Here is a 20,357-nt window from a genome sequence, read left to right as displayed (position 1 = left end):
TGGACTGGTGACATTTTGTTTTGAGACCCTTCTTCAGACTTCAGTGTTTCTTTTAAAATACATTTCAAATTGTTAGCAACCCCTCCCACTTCTAAACCAAAGAACCCCCTCAATCATTAGTGTAAAAATTGACTCATCGTAATCTATCCCATGAAAGGTTTGCTGGTAAAATCTTAAACCTATTTACATTATGAAAGAGAATGGGCAGAGGCCTCACATATTGACAAAAGAGCTAAGATTTGTATCCATGCTGATGTACACCGGATTTCAGCAAGAAATGGCCAACATACAAGTATTTGCACAATGAGGAAATGTTGCATCCATCTGATGTAGTTAAAATTAGCAACGCTCCATCAATCAGGATCTCCCTGGAAAATGCACTATTTCCAAATTAGAAGCTTCCGATATCTTTACTATGTAAGGTATCCATGAGGAACAAGTGTCAAGTGTGTGACACATGGAAATGGGGGGCCTCACCCTGGTTTCAGGTCTAGAAAATAACCCATAATAAGGCTGCCCAAGAAGAGCTAGGCGACATGCCTCATACTGACCGGAGGCCCTGATGTCAGTGGTGATAAAGTGCTTTGAGAGGTTTGAGAGATTTGATATAATGCATATCAATCCCTGGCTTAATAAGGGCTTGGACCTACTACAATTCACCAATCAACAGGGGACACAACCTTATTGGCACTCCATTCTGCCTGGACTACTTGGACAATAAGAAATATATGTCAGTCTGTTGTTCATAGACTACAGTTTGACATTCAATACCGTTCAACCTTCTAAATATATAACCAAATTCAGAGAATTTGCTCATTTCTATGCAATTGAAATGTCGACTTCCTCATCAGCAGATTCAGAATGCATTGGCAACACCACTTTCTCCTCGATTCCCATCAGCACAAGAGCATCTCAAGACTGTGGTCTCAGTTCCCTGCTCGACACTCTCCATGCCCATGACTGTATAGCCAGACACAGCTCCAATGTCATCTTTAAATTCGCCCTTTGATATCACCGTAGTTGGATGAATAACAGGTAACGGATGTGTCAGATTACAGAAGAGAGATTGACAATCTGATTGAATGATGTCAGAACACCAATCTTGCTCTTAATCTTAGCAGGAGCTGATTGTGGACTTCAGGAAGAGAAAGTCAAGAATCCACAAAACCTGGCTTCATTGACAGCATGAAGGGTGGAGATATTTGGAGATATAAGATGGCGGCGCTGGCTTAACAGCTGCGGCCCACCTGCAGTCCGCCTGTTTTTTTTTCTTTCGTTTTTGTTCCTTGTCATGTTTTAGTTAATTTTGTTTTATTAAGTTGTGTATGTGTGTGGGTGGGGTGGGAGAAACATGCTTTGGCCTCTTCCTTCGGGGGATGCGACTTTTTCTTCGGTCGTGTCCCCCGTCTCCGTCTGCGCCGAGGCCTAGTGGCGGAGCTGGCGGCAACGGAGCTGTAGCGGTGGCAGTAGCGGCGGAGACCTGACTCAGCCCTGAGGCTGTGGCGGCGGCGGCAGCAGCGGCGGCGGAGACCTGACCCAGCTGGAGCTGTGGCAGCGGCAGCAGCAGCAGCGGCGGAGACCTGACCCGGGACCCAAGCTGTGGCGGCGGCGGCAGCAGCGGCGGCGGAGACCTGACCCGGCTGGAGCTGTGGTGGCGGCGGCGGCAGCGGCAGCAGCAGCGGAGGCCTGACTCGGCCCTGGAGCTGTGGCAGCAGCAGCGGCAGCTGCGGCGGAGACCTGACCCGGCTGGAGCTGTGGTGGCGGCGGCGGCAGCGGCAGCTGCGGCGGAGACCTGACCCGGCTGGAGCTGTGGTGGCGGCGGAGACCTGACCCGGCTGGAGCTGTGGTGGCGGCGGCGGCAGCGGCAGTGGAGACCTGGCTCGGCCCTGGAGCTGTGGCGGAGGCAGCGGCAGCGGCAGCGGAGACCTGACTCAGCCTCTGAGCTGTGGCGAGGCAGCGACCACCCGCGGAGTTCGAACCGTCGCCTCGGCGCAGAGGGAGAACAAAGAGGGAAGAGCCAGAGACTTTAAGATTTTGCCTTCCACCACAGTGAGGAGGTGTTTGGTGAACTCACTGTGGTGGATGTTAAATTTGTGTTGACTATGTGTTCTGTCATTTTTTTTAAATTATATGTATGACTGCAGGGAAACAGAATTTCGTTCAGACCGAATGGTCTGAATGACAATAAACGAATCTAATCTAATCTAATCTAATCTAATATTCAACAGCTTCAACTTCCTCTGTGTTCACTGAGAGATCTGTCCTAGGACCAGCTCATAGATACAATCACAAAGAAAGCTCACCAATGTCTTTGTAGATACAAAGGCTGCTGATGCTGGTTAATGCACAAAAGGACACAAAGTGCCCAATGCCCACTGGACCATTTTAACTCCCCTTCCCATTTCCACACTGACCTTTCTAAGAGTGAGGCCACACACAAACTTGAGGAACAGCACTATATATTCCGCTTGGGTAGCTTACAACCCAACGGTATAAACATTGAATTCTCCGATTTCAGGATGGAATATTGTGAGCAGTTTTAGGCCCTATAACCAAGGTGGGATGTGCTGGTGTTGGAGTGAGAAGTTTAGGAGAACAATCCTAGGGAAAGATTGGGTTCATGTATATGTTGGGTTTGGTTACTCTGGGTCTGCATTCGCTGAAGTTTAGAATGATGAGGAGCATCTCATTACAAACTTACCGAATAATGAAAGGTCTAAATAAAGTGGATGTGGAGAGGATGTTTCCAGTAGTGGGAGAGTCTAGGACCCAAGGGCATAACCTCAATATTAAAGGACGTGCCTTTGGAATGGGAGGAGGAATTTCTTTAGCCAAAGGGTTGTGAATCTGTGGAATTCATTGCCACGGACAGCTGAGGAGGCCAAGTTGTTGAGTACTTTTAAAGCAGTGATTGATAGGTTCTTAATTACTAAGGCCATCAAAGGTTACGGGGAGAAGCCAAGAGAACGGGAATGTTAGGGAATATACTGTAGATCGACCATAATTGAATGGCAGAGCAGAATCGATGGGCTGAATGGCCTAATTCTACTCCGATGTCTTATGATCTTATAATGTTCTGCTGGTGGCATTGATTGCTTACACAATTGAGCTAAGGTTCAGCAGCAGGGAGGAGCATCCAGGTGGTTGGGGGGTTTGTGGGAACAAGGGGACAAATGACAAGTTAGAGATTTTAAAGAGAATCTTTCTGTAGGAGGGTTCATTTGCCTGGTGTCAGGCAAAACTGCTCTAATTCACACCATTGAGGACCTCACGTCTTATGAAGGCTGTTTGCTGGCCACAAGTGCATATGGACATTTCAGAAATTATGGTAAAATGGGGATTATAATTAATTGATAATACTGTAGATGTGCATTTATGTTGCCCCAATGGAGGGCCCAGAACAAATTTAGTGTTCTCAAGAATTGCATAGAACATATCTGATTGTATTGGGCAAAGGGCAGCATAAATTGATAAAAATGCTAATGAGAGCTACAAAAGGATAACTTGATAAGAGATTCGGGAAGAATAACAAAATCAACACAAAACGCTTTTCAATTATATTTGGACATAATGGGTGGTCAAAAGAAATACAGGCCCCTTAAAAATGGACAATGAGAAAATTGCAAAGGAAAACAATGAAATAATAGACATGATAAATTCCCATCACTGTTTTTTCAAGAGGATACCATGCCCATATTCTGATGAACCCATCTAGGGCCTGATCATGATGAACTGGGTTGTCACCTTATGAGCAAGCTGACTCCATGCAGCCACAATTACTTGAGCTACATGTGAAGGGCAATCACACTGCCCTTTGCATCCTTGTGTTGGATGATGATGTAGATGGCGACTGGGCCTCTGACAGAATAGGCCAGAGGTCCTGGGGACATACCTGACAGGCTTTGGCAGAGGCAAAGTTGTAGGTGCACTTTGTCTTATCACGGCTGTCATTGAAGTAAGCAGGTTTCAAACCTCTCATGCACAGAGAAATTTACAAACTAAAACTAAGTGAATAACTTTCAAAAAATTGCTGTTCACAACTAAAAATATATTGAATGAAAAGTATTTAACAATTAAAAATGTCAAAGCTATTTTTTCAGAAAATGTATTTCCCTGTTTTCCTCCTAATCTGAAGGCTGAGAATCCTCATTGAAATAGTTTCCGATCTTACCCAAGTCTGGTCTGATTCAGGATCTGTGCACCAATTACTGAGTGCAGTGCTTGGGATTCCAAATCAGTCCACAAGAAGTAGACTCAAACAGTGTGTACATTATTCTGGGACTTCATTCATATTGATTGAAGAAACATAGATAGGCAGATGCTGGTTAGTGTACAAAGGGACACAAAGTGCTGGAGTAACTCAGTAGGTCATGCAGCTTCTCTGGAGAACATGGATAGGTGACGTTTCAGGTTACGTCTGAAGAAGGGTCTCAACTCGAAATGTCACCTATCCATGTTCTCCAGAAATGCTGGCCGACCCGCTAAGTTAATCCATCACTTAAATGTCCTTGTTTTAAATTGAATGGTTAGATATTCAGAACCACTGGCCAACATTAGCCGTATTGAATCAGGAAAGAGGACTTGTCCAAATGAACAAAACAACAATAGTTGTCAAAATAACTAAATATTGATACATTCCCAGGATCAGTTTTGCTACCCAGAACATAGTAAGTGCCTCACCATAATCTTCTAATATTCCTTGAATTCAGGAACCATGTTGTTAAATTGTAAAACAGTACTCTGCTCAATACTCTCCTCTTTAAAAAGATGAGAAAATTATAAACCATTTCACCTTGCATTGCGTAGTTGAGAAATTACTTGAATGTACAAGTATACATAGTGTGTCTGAACATTTTGAAAAATTTCAAGGGTAGCTCATGTATGACAAATCTGATTGAATTCTTGGGAAAGGTAATGAAACCAAGAGCGAACATGGAAACCTATGAACGTTTGTTTATAATGAATCCAGAAGGTTGCCAATGCCTCTCAAAAGGAAGTCAACTGAGAATGAAGTTCATAGAATCAAAGACAGATTATTGATGGGCTAGCAAAGTGGCTGTGCAATATGTCAGTGAGCATGGATAATGGGCTGGTATTCAAATTGGCAGGATGTGGCTGGTGGTGTCCTACAAGGAACAATGCTGGGGACATATCCATTCATCACATTGATGAACAACTTAGATAATGAGATAGCCCTGTATCCAAGTGTGCCTCTGGAATCAAGATACTGTAGGTGGCATTGAAAGCAGGGGAGTTGAGAGCATTTGGTTGCAAAAGAAGACCAATAGAATAAACAAGCAGAGGTTTTACTCTCTGGAATTTGGAAGATTAAGGAAAATAGGCTCAGAGACAATATGTACTTATGTTCTATTTTCTTCTGACTTGTCCAGTTGTATGCTCTTTATATTTTGCCTGCTCATTTTCTTTCAAATATTTATTGTTGTTCTTTATAAATCTGCAGTGTATCCCTACTTCATAACTGTTTCTGGTTACAAATTATCTGGACATCAAATCAGTGATTCCATCCTCTCATTTAAATGATTTTCTTATACCCTCAAGTTAGCGACATAATAGAAATGTTCTGGTTTCATAATTTACCTTGCAAAGATTCCTCATCATTTTGAATATTATTTTTAGATATTATTTCAACGAACTATTCGAATGGAAGAAGCTGCTTTCTGTAAGTATTTGATGCATAAACTGGCATATTAAAATGCAGCAGAACCAGAGCCCACAACAATGTTCTATGGAGCATAAAGACCAAGGAATGATAAATGTTTGTAAGGGACGTACATTCAAAGGCTACCCATGAAGATATACACACAAAATGCTGGAGTAACTCAACGGGCCAGGCAGCATCTCTGGAGAAAAGGAATGGGTAACGTTTTGGATCGAGACCCTTCGTCAGGAGTCTGAAGAAGGATCTCGACCTGAAACATTCCCCATACCTTTTGGGCAACTCCAGCATTTTGTGTCTATCTTCAATTTAAACCAGCATCTGCAGTTCCTTTATAGACACTACCCGTAAAGATGTTGCTTCACTTACTCCATTGCTGTGGAACTAGCACAGGAAATCTGATTACATCAGTTTTCAGAAAGACAGAATGGCACTGTGGCATAACTAGTTCAGGTGCTGCTTCACCAGTCTAGACCCCAGGTTCACTCCTGATCTTGGATGCTTTCTATGTGGAGTTTGCATAGATGGAGTTTGCATGATCACATGGGTTTCCTCCAGATGCTCCAGTTTCCTCCACAACTTTAAAGCATGTTGGTCAATAGATTGTTACACAGAAAAGCTGGAGAAACTCAGCGGGTGCAGCAGCATCTATGGAGCGAAGGAAATAGGCAACGTTTCGGGCCGAAACCCTTCTTCAGACTGATCAGGGGTGGGGGTGGGTGGGGACAAGAAAGGGAAAAGGAGGAGTAGCCGGAAGGCTGGAGGGTGGGAGGAGACAGCAAGGGAGCTGAGGAAGGGGAGGAGACAGCAAGGACTAACAGAATTGGGAGAAGTCGATGTTCATGCCCCCGGGGTGCAGACTCCCCAAACGGAATATGAGGTGCTGTTCCTCCAATTTCCGGTGCTGCTCGCTGTGGCCATGGAGGAGACCCAGGACAGAGAGGTCGGAGGCGGAGTGGGAGGGGGAGTTGAAGTGCTGAGCCACCGGGAGGTCAGCTAGGTTATTGCGGACCGAGCGGAGGTGTTCGGCGAAACGATCGCCCAACCTCCGCTTGGTCTCACCGATATAGATCTGCTGACATCTAGAGCAGCGGACGCAATAGATGAGGTTGGAAGAGATGCAGGTAAACCTCTGTCGCACCTGGAACGATTGCTTGGGTCCCTGAACGGAGTTGAGGGGGGAGGTAAAGGGACAAGTGTTGCATCTCCTGCGGCCGCAAGGGAAAGTGCCCGGGGAGGGGGTGGACCGAGAGGGAAGGGAAGAATTGACAAGGGAGTTATGGAGGGAGCGGTCTTTGCGGAAGGCAGATATGGGGGGAGATGGGAAGATGTGGCTAGTAGTGGGGTCACGTTGGAGGTGGCGAAACTGACGGAGGATTATTTTTTGTATGTGATGGCTGGTGGGGTGAAAGGTGAGGACTAGGGGGACTCGGCCCTTGTTGCGAGTGCGGGGATGGGGAGAGAGAGCAGTGTTGCGGGGTATGGAAGAGACCCTGGTGCGAGCCTCATGTATGGTGGAGGAGGGGAACCCCCGTTCCCTGAATAGTGAGGACATTTCAGATGTCCTGGTGTGGAACGCCTCATCCGTGGAGCAGATGCGGCGTAGACGGAGGAATTGGGAGTAGGGGATGGAGTCCTTACAGGAAGCAGGGTGGGAAGAAGTTGGTCAATAGATTGATTGGCCACTGTAGATTGTCCCTTGAATGTAGGTGAGTGGCTGAACTGAGATGGGGTTGAACGAAATGTGGGAAGTAAAAGTCAGAGTATAATTAGTAGGTGAATAGAATTGTTCAATGGGCTGAAATGGCCTTCTTTTATGTCTTACAGAAATGTGAAAGATGGTTGAGGGGAATCTTGAGGTGGACTGGGCCTGCTGCAAGAGGTCATTGGGTATACCAGGGCCAATCTACAATAGCCAATTAACCTACCAACCCAACTGTCTTTAAGATGTGGACGAAACTGGAGGACCCAGAGCAAATCCTCAAAACGCAATGATGGTGTCCAAAGCACTTAGTCTCATTTAACAGCGTGGATTTCGATTGAAATAACACACCAGGCCACTGCACTACACCAAATACCTTTAGTCCCAGTTTCTCACACTAGAGACTACGAATCATGTTATCCTTATTAGTGTAAGATGCTCAATCAAAAATATAATGGCCAACGTCTAGTTTTAATGGTGACACTGTGGCAAATGTGCTTTATTGTGTAGGAAATCAAACAATTGAAACATACAGTAATCTGGAGATTATAATCCAAAATACCTTGCGGCTGTGTGGGCTGCACTGTCAGAAGCACCCGATAAAATCAGTATGTAAAGATATGTGACTGTGTGGTGTTGGGAGATTCACCCTCTAGTTAACACCAGAAAATCTTAGGGCTGCTGCATTGTGGAATGAGCTGCCAGAGGAGGTAGTTGAGGTAAGTACAATAACAGACATTTAGACAGGTACATGGAGGGGTTAGAGAGATACAGTGCCACATGTGGGCAAATTCGATTAGTATAGATGGGGCATCTTAGTCGGCGTGGGAAAATTGAGCCAAAGGGCCTGTTTCCATGGTGAATGGTTCTATGGTATTAAAGGTTAAATTAGTTTCTAAAGGCATTAAAGTGGTTACTAATGTCAAACAATCATTCTAACCTTCAAATGTAATACCTTTTACAATTTGTGGAGTCTTATTCCTTCAAAGGATAGTATGTTTTGAATATTTTCCCCTTGACACAGGCTTGTTAGTTTAGTAATTGGTTGTTTCGAGACAAGAGCTATGCACATATAACTCAGCCAGATCAGTAGGCAAACAACAAACGAGGCACAGGACTTGAATCTGCTTAAGGTTGTTGGAGTTTAAGTGGCGAAAGGGCACACATTTGTTTTGGTGCAAAGATAGGCACTGTTAGGCTGTTTAGTTTCACTAATTTTAATTAGGATTAAAAACTATTTTATGACAAGACTTTTGTGTAAATTTGTGGTTCGTGTCTGTCAAGGTCCTTTAACTTTGAGAAGCAAAGCAACTAGACGTTACATTCTGCACTTCAGATGCCCTGGTGCCTCTTCTACATTATTCAGTGGGTTGAGGGATGATATTCAGGGAGGCAAAGCAAGAGCAGGCAGGACCTCTTCAAGCAGATGAGAAAGAGCAGCAGAAGGAAGAGATTGGCCAAGACAATTCAGCAGAAGCAGCAAACTATTCATGACAGAGATGCCTGAGATACCCCCATTATTGTATGTTTCACTTAGACTCCATTAGTCCACACATCTGAAATACATCTGCCAAATAAGCTTGAACCCTTAGCATTATTTTCTATAAATCAGTCTCCTCTGCCCACCCACGTATCCCTGCTTCTCAAAGTTAAAGGACCTTGACAGATATTAACCACAAATGTACACAGAAATCTTGTCATAAAATAATATTTAATTCTAATTAAAATGAGTGAAACTTAACGCCCTGACAGTGCCTATCCTTGCACCAAAACAAATGTGCTCTCTCTCCTCTTACACTCTCACGGTTTAAGTCAAAGGTCTTTGGTCAGATCCTTGCCCAGACTACAGGGATGATCTTGGCGTCATGAAAGTACCCTCTGATCTGACTCTCTTTAACAGCTGCTGCCCAACCGGGTTTACTGATCCAATGCGGCTGTGTTACTGCTCCAGCTTTATACACGTTCAATCAAAGCGAACCCATCACCCTAAACATGAACAGACCACCAATTCCGTTTACTGTCACCATTTCAATCACCTCACTTGGTTCGGACAGCTCGTTGTCCATAGGTTTCATCAAACTGAGGGAATCATTTCAGAAGCATGCGTTTTATTTTAAGTATGCATGTCAGAAATTTGGAGTTTAAAAAAGTCTATATTTTTCTCTCCGGTTTTCCTTGCACTGAAATATCATTCCATCACGACCACTAACTTTCAGCACCTGGTGGTGGATCTTCATTAACGAGGCTGAACTACTGTAAAAGTCATTCGCAAATAGATGGGATGGTCCTGCCTTTGCCCAATGCAGGCGCACGTTTACTAACTGGAATTGTAGCATAGGGGCCTGGGGTGTGGATCTCCCACCCCACCCTCCACCCACCCCCCTCACCTCCCCCCCCCCCCCCCCCCCCCCCCCCCCCCCACCCCTCGGGTCAGGACTGCGCCGACTTTCAGCGATACAGTAGGTGGTGCAATCACCAAACGAGCAATCCGGGAACTCGCTTCCCCGTGCATTTTCGCCTGTGTTGGTAATTTCTGTGAACTGGTCTTAAAAAAGAACTTTCGAGGCGCTATTGTCTTTAAAAATTAAGATTGAAACAAATGTTATAAACAATGCGTTGACATGGGGAAGTGAAACATTGGGTCATAGGACTATGTTGTGAAATCCCTCGAAAGACTCAACTTCTGTTTTCATTAAGAAAGATGCCAGTTGCTGAATAATACTTTATTGGGGCAGTTGGTGCAGTTGGGGATTAGTAACATATGAACAAGTGTTTCAGTAATGTCGGGACGTTTATGTTGGGACGGTGCAAGTGTTGTAAACGACAATGATAGTATAAACCTTAGTAGAAACTGCAATAAAAACAGCTCCAGGTATCGAGCGATTAGGTATCGTGATAAAGGTTTGCTCTTATTCTGTCAGCTTCCATATGCACAATGTCATAGATTAAAGTGAAATTATACAAAACTTCCTGTAAAGATGAACTCTCACTTCTGGAAGTTGAGGGGGTGCTTCACCGCCCTCCACTCCCCACCGGAGCTCAGCACCGGGGACCCTGGTGGTAAAAAGGCGGGCGGCTGCCTGTTGCTACAGCAGCTCCTGGATGGTTCACGTTCCTGTGCAGTCGGCTCTCTGTTGGAGTGGAGGGCGATCATATCCTGGCCCGCGGTCTCTCTCTCCCCCACACTCGCACATCCACTCTCTCCCGATCCACGAGTTACTGTCATTCCTGCAGTAACTCGAATCGTTAACATTTTTTTCCCACATGGTCAAGGTAACGAGCAGACATTGACTTGCAAGGAGAGCGAGGCAGCCGCGGGGAGCTGGCAAAAGTCAGCTTGGAGTTGCACAGAATGGGGGTGTGGAGCTGGATCTTTGCCGGCAGTGTCACTCAGTAAGGCGGGAGGGGGGAGGTCCAACGTCAGTCCCGTGGAGTATAAATCGGAGGGGTGAACGCCGCCCGGGAGGGCGACTGTACGCCGTGTGAGTCGGGGAAGGGGCAGCTTCTGTCTGCGCGGAGAGTCAGACGTGATTCTCTCGCTGTGGAGGAGCGTCGGCTTCACGTCAGCGCCGGCGATGGTGTGGGGCTGAGCTATTTTCAATGCTGAGTCCCTGCCCATCTGTCCGTGTCTATGTGGGACAGAGAGAGCGGAGGCGCGGAGCGGGGCTGGCTGTGAGAATCCACAGGCGGGGGCTGATCGAGGAAATGCGAGGCGGCGCGCTGGGGGCAGATCAGAGACGGAGGCAGACCCAACTTGGCCCCAGCCATCGGTGAGGAGCGAGGAGAGCTCCCCGACCCAAGATGACACTGGTGGCAGAGGAAAACATCGACGAGTCGGTGGCGTTGGCCACGTTTTCTCAGGGCAGCTGCGACCCCGAGCTGCTGGGGCACGAGTGCTGCGAGCGGGCTCTCATCAACATCTCGGGGCTGAGGTTCGAGACACAGCTGAGGACCCTGGCCCAGTTCCCCGACACCTTGCTCGGCGACCCGCGGAAGAGGATGCGCTACTTCGACCCGCTTCGCAACGAGTATTTCTTCGACAGGAACCGGCCCAGCTTCGACGCCATCCTCTATTACTATCAGTCGGGCGGCCGGCTGAGGAGACCCGCGAACGTGCCCGTCGACATTTTCATGGAGGAGATTAAATTTTACGAGATGGGGGAAGAGGCCATCGACAATTTCCGCGAGGAGGAAGGTTTCATTAAAGAGGAAGAGCGCATCTTGCCGGCCAACGAGTACCAGCGGCAGATTTGGCTGATGTTCGAGTACCCGGAGAGCTCAGGTTCCGCCAAGGGCATCGCCATCGTGTCCGTGCTCGTCATCCTCATCTCCATCATCATCTTCTGCGTGGAGACCCTGCCCGAGTTCCGCGAAGATGCGCTCCTGGAGCCCAGGACGGTGGCTGTCAATGGCACCGGCACGCTGGGGGCAAACATATTCACCGACCCCTTCTTCATCATCGAGACTCTCTGTATTGTCTGGTTCTCCTTCGAACTGTTGGTGAGATTTTTCTCGTGTCCCAGCAAATCCACCTTCTCCAAGAACATCATGAACATCATAGACATCGTGGCCATCATCCCCTACTTCATCACCCTCTTCACTGAGTTGGTCTACCACCAGTCCAACGGGCAGCAGACCATGTCCTTGGCCATCCTCAGGGTCATCCGGCTGGTTCGCGTCTTCCGCATCTTCAAGCTCTCCAGGCACTCCAAGGGTCTCCAGATCCTGGGCAAAACCCTGCAGGCCAGTCTGAGGGAGCTGGGTCTTCTCATGTTCTTCCTCTTCATCGGTGTCATCCTCTTCTCCAGCGCCGTCTACTTCGCCGAGACGGACGACCCGGATTCTAGCTTCTCCAGCATCCCAGACGCTTTCTGGTGGGCAGTGGTCACCATGACCACCGTGGGCTACGGGGACATGCACCCCATCACCATCGGAGGTAAGATCGTGGGGTCCCTGTGCGCCATCGCCGGGGTGTTGACCATCGCGCTGCCCGTGCCCGTCATCGTGTCCAACTTCAACTACTTCTACCACCGGGAGAACGAGCATGAGGAGCAAGTCGAGTACATGCACATCAGCACCGGGCAACAGGCGAACTCCCTGGGGCAGCTCAAGGCCAGCGATCAGTCCCTCAACAAGAGCGAAGCGGAAGACAACGTGGACGCGTTGATCAATGATCATCAGTACCCCGACTACACCCCCATCAAACAGAGGTCGTCAGACAACCAAACTAGGAAAAAATTCACCGACGTATGATGGACGGGAGGGACGGAGCGGGGACTGAAAAAATCTCCATCAAGTCACGTTAACAACAGACATTTTCTGATGTTCAGCCTCACTATCCCACGGAGGCTGAAAATTGTACAAACACATTCGTGGCAGAATTAGATCTCGGCGGTGGAATGCGCCGGATTGTTCAACAATGTTTTAGCTTTGCGATCAACATGTTAAATTGTCGACATTTTCTGCGGTTTCCTCTAAGGAGACCGCCGCTTGTTTTTGCTTTGATTTACACAGCCCGTTATTCTACTTTCAGCTGATCTTTAAAGCATACCAGCTAAATTGAATTAAAAAAACCCAGACTGAAGAAGGGTCTCGCTACAAAGGGTCTTCTGTACAAAGATGCTGCCTGTCCCACTGAGTTACTCCATCAATTTGTGTCTACCTTCGATTTATACCAGCATCTGCAGTTCTTTCCTACACAAAAGCCCAGACCAAGTGTATTGTTTCACCGATCCCAGTGATTCTGTGCCGGGCGGGGGTTCGGGGATTTCGATAGCGAGCGTGTGTGTTTCCACGGGGAAGTGGGTTTAGACCCCACGCCCACCCTTCGCCACCTCAGCGGAAAAACGCCTGACTCCAAGGGGCAAGAAACATTGCTTCAGGATTTTCAAACCAGTTGGAAAACGATTGCAAAGAAAGCGGAGGCGGCAGAGCGAGGAATCAAATAGCAATCAGAGAAAGAGAGAGAGAGGAGCAAAAGGTGGACCACTAACGAGAACAAACAGCTTCTGGTACAATGTCAGAAATGAACGCCCAAATTGCAACGACTCCACCATTCAACTGACCCCGACCCTCCGGAGGTTTTGTCAAGCACTTTTCATTAGAATAGCTAATAAATTCGATCAATTCGACGTGCCATCGCCCCTCTCCAAGCTCCACGGGCGGAGAGCGGGCTAAAGCCCCTTCGCTTGTTCACCATCAGCGACATTGTGTTTTTTTTTTAATATCGAAGTTCGCATTTGTGAGGAAAGGGGGATCGGTACGTTAAAGCAATGGTGGCTGTGCTTGCATTCGTGCCATTTTGTGCTGCTCCCGTGGTTCCGCTTGCTCGCCAGCCCTACCCCTCCTGAGAGGACGAGCGTGGCCGAGGAGAGACACAACAAGGACACGTGTGAGCTCCGGCTGCGCCGCCGACTCGTCAGCACCTCCCCGTGGCGTCGGCGGTCGGCATAGCAACCGCCGTCTCGCCCGCCGGCCCGAGCTGTCAATGAGACCAAACCCTTCACAACTGACTGCGTTATTCTACAAAAGCGCCCAGACATCGCTGGCTTGCAGCCTCTAGACAATGTATCACTGCCGTGGAGCAGGATCGAATTATTCTCTATCCAATGGCTCAACGTGTTACAATTTAGCTCCCAGAACCGACACAACTGACGTGTTGTAAACCAGCATCTGCAGTTCCTTGTATATCTCCAATTCAGCCCAACCTTGACTCTGTTTTAACAGCGCAGCTGTGCATCGAAACCAACGTGAATACATTTTACCTTGCGAATAATCAATCGCTATTTTTCAATTACAAACTGGCAAAATTTAACAATTGAAATTATTTCCAACCGTTACTGACTTTAAGGACAGAAATGTTGGCGTAACGCAGCAGGTCAGGCAGCATCTCTGGAGAACAGCTGGCGTTTCGGGTCTGGACCCTTCTGTATCTGAAGAGGCCCCGATCCGAAACATCACCTATCCATGTTCTCCAGAGATGCTGCCTGACCCGCTGGGTTGCTCCAGCACTTGATGTCCTTTTGTGTATTAACCAGCATTTGCAGTTCCGTCTTTCGACATTACTGATTTAAACCCCAGCACAGGGATCATCGTGTGTGTCCTGACAAATTGCCTGGCAATTAGCCACATTGACCCTGCCTATTGGCGAGCGGATTTCTGACAAACTCACGACCGGCGGATTGCTGTGAAATCGAGGGGCCAAATCCGACGTGAAGCAGCCCAGTTAGTCGTAGATAAGTCGCGCCCTGGTCATAGACTGTACGGGAATTCCACGTGGAGAGGGGAGCCAACTCTCACTGGAATTCGGAACCGAAGTCCCTCGGGAAAAGGACGAGGGGACGCTCCCTTTGATCATTTCAAGACTTTCCGTGTCGGAACACGCATTGGGGAACTTGAAGCAATGACTGATAATTCCTTAGCGAACTCTGGCCGATCACCAGACGCGACCCAGTGGGCCACTGAGCTGCTTGAAATTCCCAAGTCCGTTGTGAAGGCCTCGGGAGGTCTCAGGAAGGGACTAAACGCAGCCAAATAGCTTCGCATGCCACACAGGGGGACGGAGAGGTTTCCAGTCATCGGGAAAACCAAGAGACATGGAGTGGCCAGTTTGTGACGGCACGGTGTGAGGTGAGTGTAATCGTTCCACGGTCACAATTATCACTTGCCTCCTTGCACAGATATAGTTCACCAAGTTCGCTGAGTCTGTAGTTTCGCTATAAGGAAATATGGCTGGTAAAAGTAAGTGCGATTTGTTTAAATATTGTCTGTGCCTTTTCCACAATGTGGATTTCAAAAGGAAATAAATATAAAAATGCAATGTTTCTAAATGTTCCAATCCCTTGAATTGCAGTTGAGCCCAGATTTCTCACTTGCCAATTCGGGATGGAATTAGGGCAACGGGGCAGCACCAGACTTGATTGTAAATTTAGGAGTGTTTCTAAAGGAGGCAAAGGATAACCTTTTGTCCTCTGAGGGATGTAAATGTCGAGCATTCTCCGTCTGGAATGATTCCCGCTGACGACATTGCTAACAATACCAGGTCTATGTATATTTGTGTCTTGTTCGGATGGATGGAAACGATTCCGTAGGGAATCCTTGCTATCTTCTCTCAAACAACCCAAGGAAACATCGGTTCCTTGCTCAAGTAACTCGTTGATTTCGAGGTAAGGGTTTGCCCTGAGGATGTGAATTGTGTACATTTTATTACAGCACCTTCGGTATCTTTAGTATAAAGGCAATGGGAGTATTTGTACAGATATTTTTGCCCATTTCTCATGTTCTGGTCAAGGATTTGCAGGAGATTCTTCGATATGGAAGGACTCGCTATCATGGCTCAACACTGGACAAACTCCACCAATCTCCCTCTGCTTTACTCCCCAGTGGCCATGATTTTTTTTTAATCCCTCCTATAATTATCCAATTTATTTTTGAAAGCAATGATTAAATATGGTGCCACTTCTCTTTCCAAATTCCCAATGTGGACAGCTCAGAGATGCCATCATCACAAACAGGTTAACTATTCTGGGAAATTGTAACTGGTGAGACCTGTGTGAACTGTGTGAGTTCTCAAATGTGGCGTATTATTTAATTTCTATAAAATGAGCTTAAGGCGGAATGTAACATTTTTACCTGGTTTATACTTTGAAAATGTAGAATTAATTAATCAGAGGTTTGGATTCTTGTTACGTCCAGTGCAATGGAGCATATTTTTAGGTTAAAATTCTCTCTCTGAGGCATTATGTTATACATACAGGAAAATCGTGCTTCTTTAAGAACCAATACCTGATTAGGATATTGTGTTGTATATTCCTGGTCCACCTGGTGGAGTCAGTATAAGCAAGGCATTTGATGCTGCTGCAGTTATAAGTGAATTAAAATGGGATATCTGTGACTGAACGGGTTACAGCAGTACCTTTTGGCATTTTCTGTCTGCATTGGAATGAAACAAAGGAAACATCTCTCAATGAAAGATGAAAGATTCCATTGGGTACAAAACCATTGCGAAGAATTGAAAAAGTGTTATCATTCAAAATTTTAGAGCTGCATAGATCGATTATGAGGATGTTGGTTTGAAAAATAAATATAGATTGAACAAGGACTATCTTTGCACAAGTATTTGGGAAAGCATGATGGCATTGGTGCAATGGGCCTAGGAGTACTTGATACTGACAATGATAGAGAGTTATTACATGTTTTAAAGGTAACGAATTGATAAGGATAGCATACTTGGTGACCAATTTTAATAGGAATATTTTATATATTGCTTATTTGCAAACTCTCAGTGTGCATGTCATGCTATGGCTTTCTTTAGAATTGGTGTAAAGGTATCAAAAGTGTGGGTTGTGAAAAATAGCTCTGATTTTCAGTCATCCAAATTTTCACTCACCATATAGCTTCAGAAACAGATGAATTTAGATTGTTTTGGTGTGAAGCATTGGGGAACAGTCAGAAAAGCATACACTCATGTGTATTTGCAGATAAACACAAAATGCTGGAATAACTCAGTGGGACAGGCAGCATCTCTGCATAGAGGAATGGGTGACGTATTGGGTTGAGATCCTTCTTCAGACTGAGCGTCAGGGGAGGGGGGAGTACAGAGATAAGGAAGTGTAAGAGATCAAAAGAGATGCAGATGTAGAATATACCTATTTTGTAGTCCTGGTTCCCAACTTCCACTAGCCTTTGTGTAATCAAGGACTTCCTTACATTATTCCTAAGGTATATGTCCCTTTGTTTGAACTCTTTCCTTCAGAGGAGACAGTACATCTTCATCTCCCCAGCAAAATCCAGTCATCTTAATCTCTTTTATTCATTTAAAAAAAATCAAGGGAATATAGTGTGTGTTTTAATAATATTTGATAATGTATGCTTATCATTAATTAAGCATCTTAGGCCTAGAAGATTTCTTTTCAAAATCTTTATTTTTTAATGTTGGTTTTATGATCAGTTGCTGATCAGTTTAAATATCCCATGGATGTCAGAAAGGAGGAATTCAATACAATGCCACATTTCCCATCTTCTTTGATTTCTTCTGCCCAGGAACATGATGTTCAGATAAAGTTACTCATTGACAAGAAAATCTCTGACAGAATTTTGAAAAAAAAAGTTTCTGAAATCAATTCCACAAAATCATACAATGAAATTCCACAAATATTGATCCATATTGATCCATAAATTGTTAATGATTCACTTAATCGTAATCATAATCATACTTTATTAGCCAAGTATGTTTTGCAACATACAAGGAATTTGATTTGCCATACAGTCATTTCAATAAAAAGTAACAGAACACACACAATACATTTTAACATAAACATCCACCACAATGTCTCCTCCACATTCCACTGTGAAAAAAAGTTAAATCTCTCCCTTCTTTGTCTTCCAGCCGTTGGGGGCCTCTAACTTAACATTGACGGGATGATCTTATTCCCCCGTAGCCAGTTGTGGGCCCTCCTTGTCGGGGCGATCAAGCTCCTGCATCGGGGGTGAATCTCAGCTCTCCCGCGCCGGGCAATCTACCCCGGGCTGGGTCTAGTCGAACGTCGTGCGGCTTTTGGAGCTTCACGACGTCGGTCTCAACTCGAGACTGCGAGCCCTTGATGTTAAAGTCCGCAGGCCATGGTTTGAGCGTCGATCCAAGGCAAGGAATCGGCTCTGATGGTCAGTCCCTAGCAAGGCCTCCAGCTCCACGGTTAGGCTGCAGAGCGACCGGAGATACAATCTGGATTGATAAGAAATACATCTATTGCTGCTCCTGAACACATCATCAGTGATGTAACCTGGGGTCATTGGGTGTTTTGGGTCTTTCAACATCAGACACCCTCACCCAGGTGACCCAGCCATGGTTGATCAGACCATGACTTGTGTTCAGGTGGCATTTGCTCCTCCCCATAGATCTCCTCTCCTGATCCAGAGCCATCTCGAGGCCTTCTCCGCTGCCTCTGTGGTGCTCTTCTCCTCTCCTCTCCATTCTGTTGATGCCCAGCGCACTCAAGGCTTTGCAGAGCGATTGCCCTGCAAAACCTCTGCAGCCAACCTCGATGGGCATACACCCTTGCCTTCCAGCCCTGCTTATGGCAGTCTATGACCAGCTCTTCGTACTTGGTCATCTTCCTCTCATGGGCCAGCAATCGCATCTCCGGCAAGGTAAGAGATTGAAAAAAAGGTTCTTCCGACCCCCCCCCACCACCCACCCCCCACATAAAACAAACCAGAGAACATTAACACGTACATTTTAAACACACTAAAAATAACAAATAAAAGACAAAAAGGACAGACAGACTGTAGGCGAGGCTGCCATTGAAGCGCCATCTGGTGGTATTAACGTAGCATAATAACAACCATATGAATAAAGGAAACCTAATATACGGATACTAATGTATTTAGCTCTAGGCTGTAATAAGAATAAATTCCCCCAGGTTATTAAATCAGTGCATTACAGTGTAGACAAGGTATTTTAAGTCAACAATGCATTTGCAGTTTTTTTTGATAAAGATTTGTGATTAATCCTAGTTTTCTCAGACCAGTAAATATTTATCCTTGGCCAATAATGCTATTGCTTTTGAGGGCACCGTTGAACCTGATTCTACATCCCTTTCAAGCAATGTATTTCAAATTATGCAATGCCACCTCTGGATCTTTGCTGGTCACTTTAAATCTTTACCTTCTGATTACCCATATTTCCACCATTGTAATAGTTTATCCTAAATCACACTACCAAAACAATTCAACCTTCCAGATTACATGAATAACTCCGTTCCTTTATGTCCCCATAAAACTAAAGTTCCTCATCCTTGATGTTATTTTGTTCTCCTCGAATCTCTCCAAACCCCTGATGCCTTCCTATCTAATGGTGGCCGATTGGGAAAGGGGGAGATGCAGCGAGACCTGGGTGTCATGGTACACCAGTCATTGAAGGTAGGCATGCAGGTGCAGCAGGCAGTATTAAGAAAGCGAATGGTATGTTAGCTATTCATTGCAAAAGGATTTGAGTATAGGAACCAGAGAGGTTCTACTGCAGTTGTATTGGGTCTTGGTGAGACCACACCTGGAGTATTGCGTACAGTTTTGGTCTCCAAATCTGAGGAAGGACATTATTGCCATAGAGGGAGTGCAGAGACGGTTCACCAGACTGATTCCTGGGATGTCAGGACTGTCTTATGACAAAAGACTGGATAGACTTGGTTTATACTCTCTAGAATTTAGAAGATTGAGAGGGGATCTACATAGAAACTTACAAAATTCTTAAAGGGTTGGACAGGCTAGATGCAGGAAAATTGTACCCGATGTTAGGTAAGTCCAGGAGTAAGGGGTCACAGCTTAAGGATAAGGGGGAAATCCTTTAAAACCGAGATGAGAAGAACTTTTTTCACACAGAGAGTGGTGAATCTCTGGAACTCTCTGCCACAGTGGGTAGTTGAGGCCAGTTCATTGGCTATATTTAAGAGGGATTTAGATGTGGCCCTTGTGGCTAAGGGGATCAGAGGGTATGGAGAGAAGGTAGGTACGGGATACTGAGTTGGATGATCTGCCATGATCATATTGAGTGGCGGTGCAGGCTCGAAGGGCCCCATGGCCTACTCCTGCACCTAATTTCTATGTTTCTATGTTTCTAAGTTTCCTATAGTATATGGCGCCCAAACATAACCACAATACTCAGGAGTATTTCATTACTCAGTACTTCATGAACTCCTACCCCATTTTCCTTTCTTTTGTCTGCAGCGCCTTCATTATTAAGGGTTTCTCAAATGCTCCTCTAGTTTTAAAGGATCATAGGTATTCAATCACAGGACTGTTGGCTTGTGACCAACCTTTAGAATTGTATTATTTAGTTTATATTGCCTCTCAGTCTTTCTTTAACACGGAACAGATGGCAGCTACTGTGTGGCAATTGTAGAGAGAATGAATCATACAGATTGCCATCAAATGTCGATTGGAAATTCCTTCATTCTAAGATCATTAATCAGACATAGATAG

At 45.8% G+C, this 20,357-nt stretch overlaps 1 protein-coding gene across 1 annotated transcript in view; it reads left to right on the top strand.

The window, feature by feature from the left end:
• Positions 1–9,980: 9,980 nt before the first annotated feature.
• The window catches only part of LOC129707717 (potassium voltage-gated channel subfamily A member 3-like), a 36,333-nt gene continuing 25,956 nt past the window's right edge, over positions 9,981–20,357 (top strand). The window contains exon 1 of the mRNA XM_055652944.1: positions 9,981–15,008. Coding sequence (XP_055508919.1) covers positions 11,181–12,632 — 1,452 coding nt within the window. The 5' untranslated portion in view covers positions 9,981–11,180 and the 3' untranslated portion in view covers positions 12,633–15,008. The remainder of the gene's footprint in view (positions 15,009–20,357) is intronic.

This window comes from Leucoraja erinacea, chromosome 22 (assembly GCF_028641065.1).
Source record: "Leucoraja erinacea ecotype New England chromosome 22, Leri_hhj_1, whole genome shotgun sequence".
Classification (NCBI taxonomy): Eukaryota; Metazoa; Chordata; class Chondrichthyes; order Rajiformes; family Rajidae; genus Leucoraja; species Leucoraja erinaceus.
This window is presented reverse-complemented; position numbering and strand designations above follow the sequence as displayed.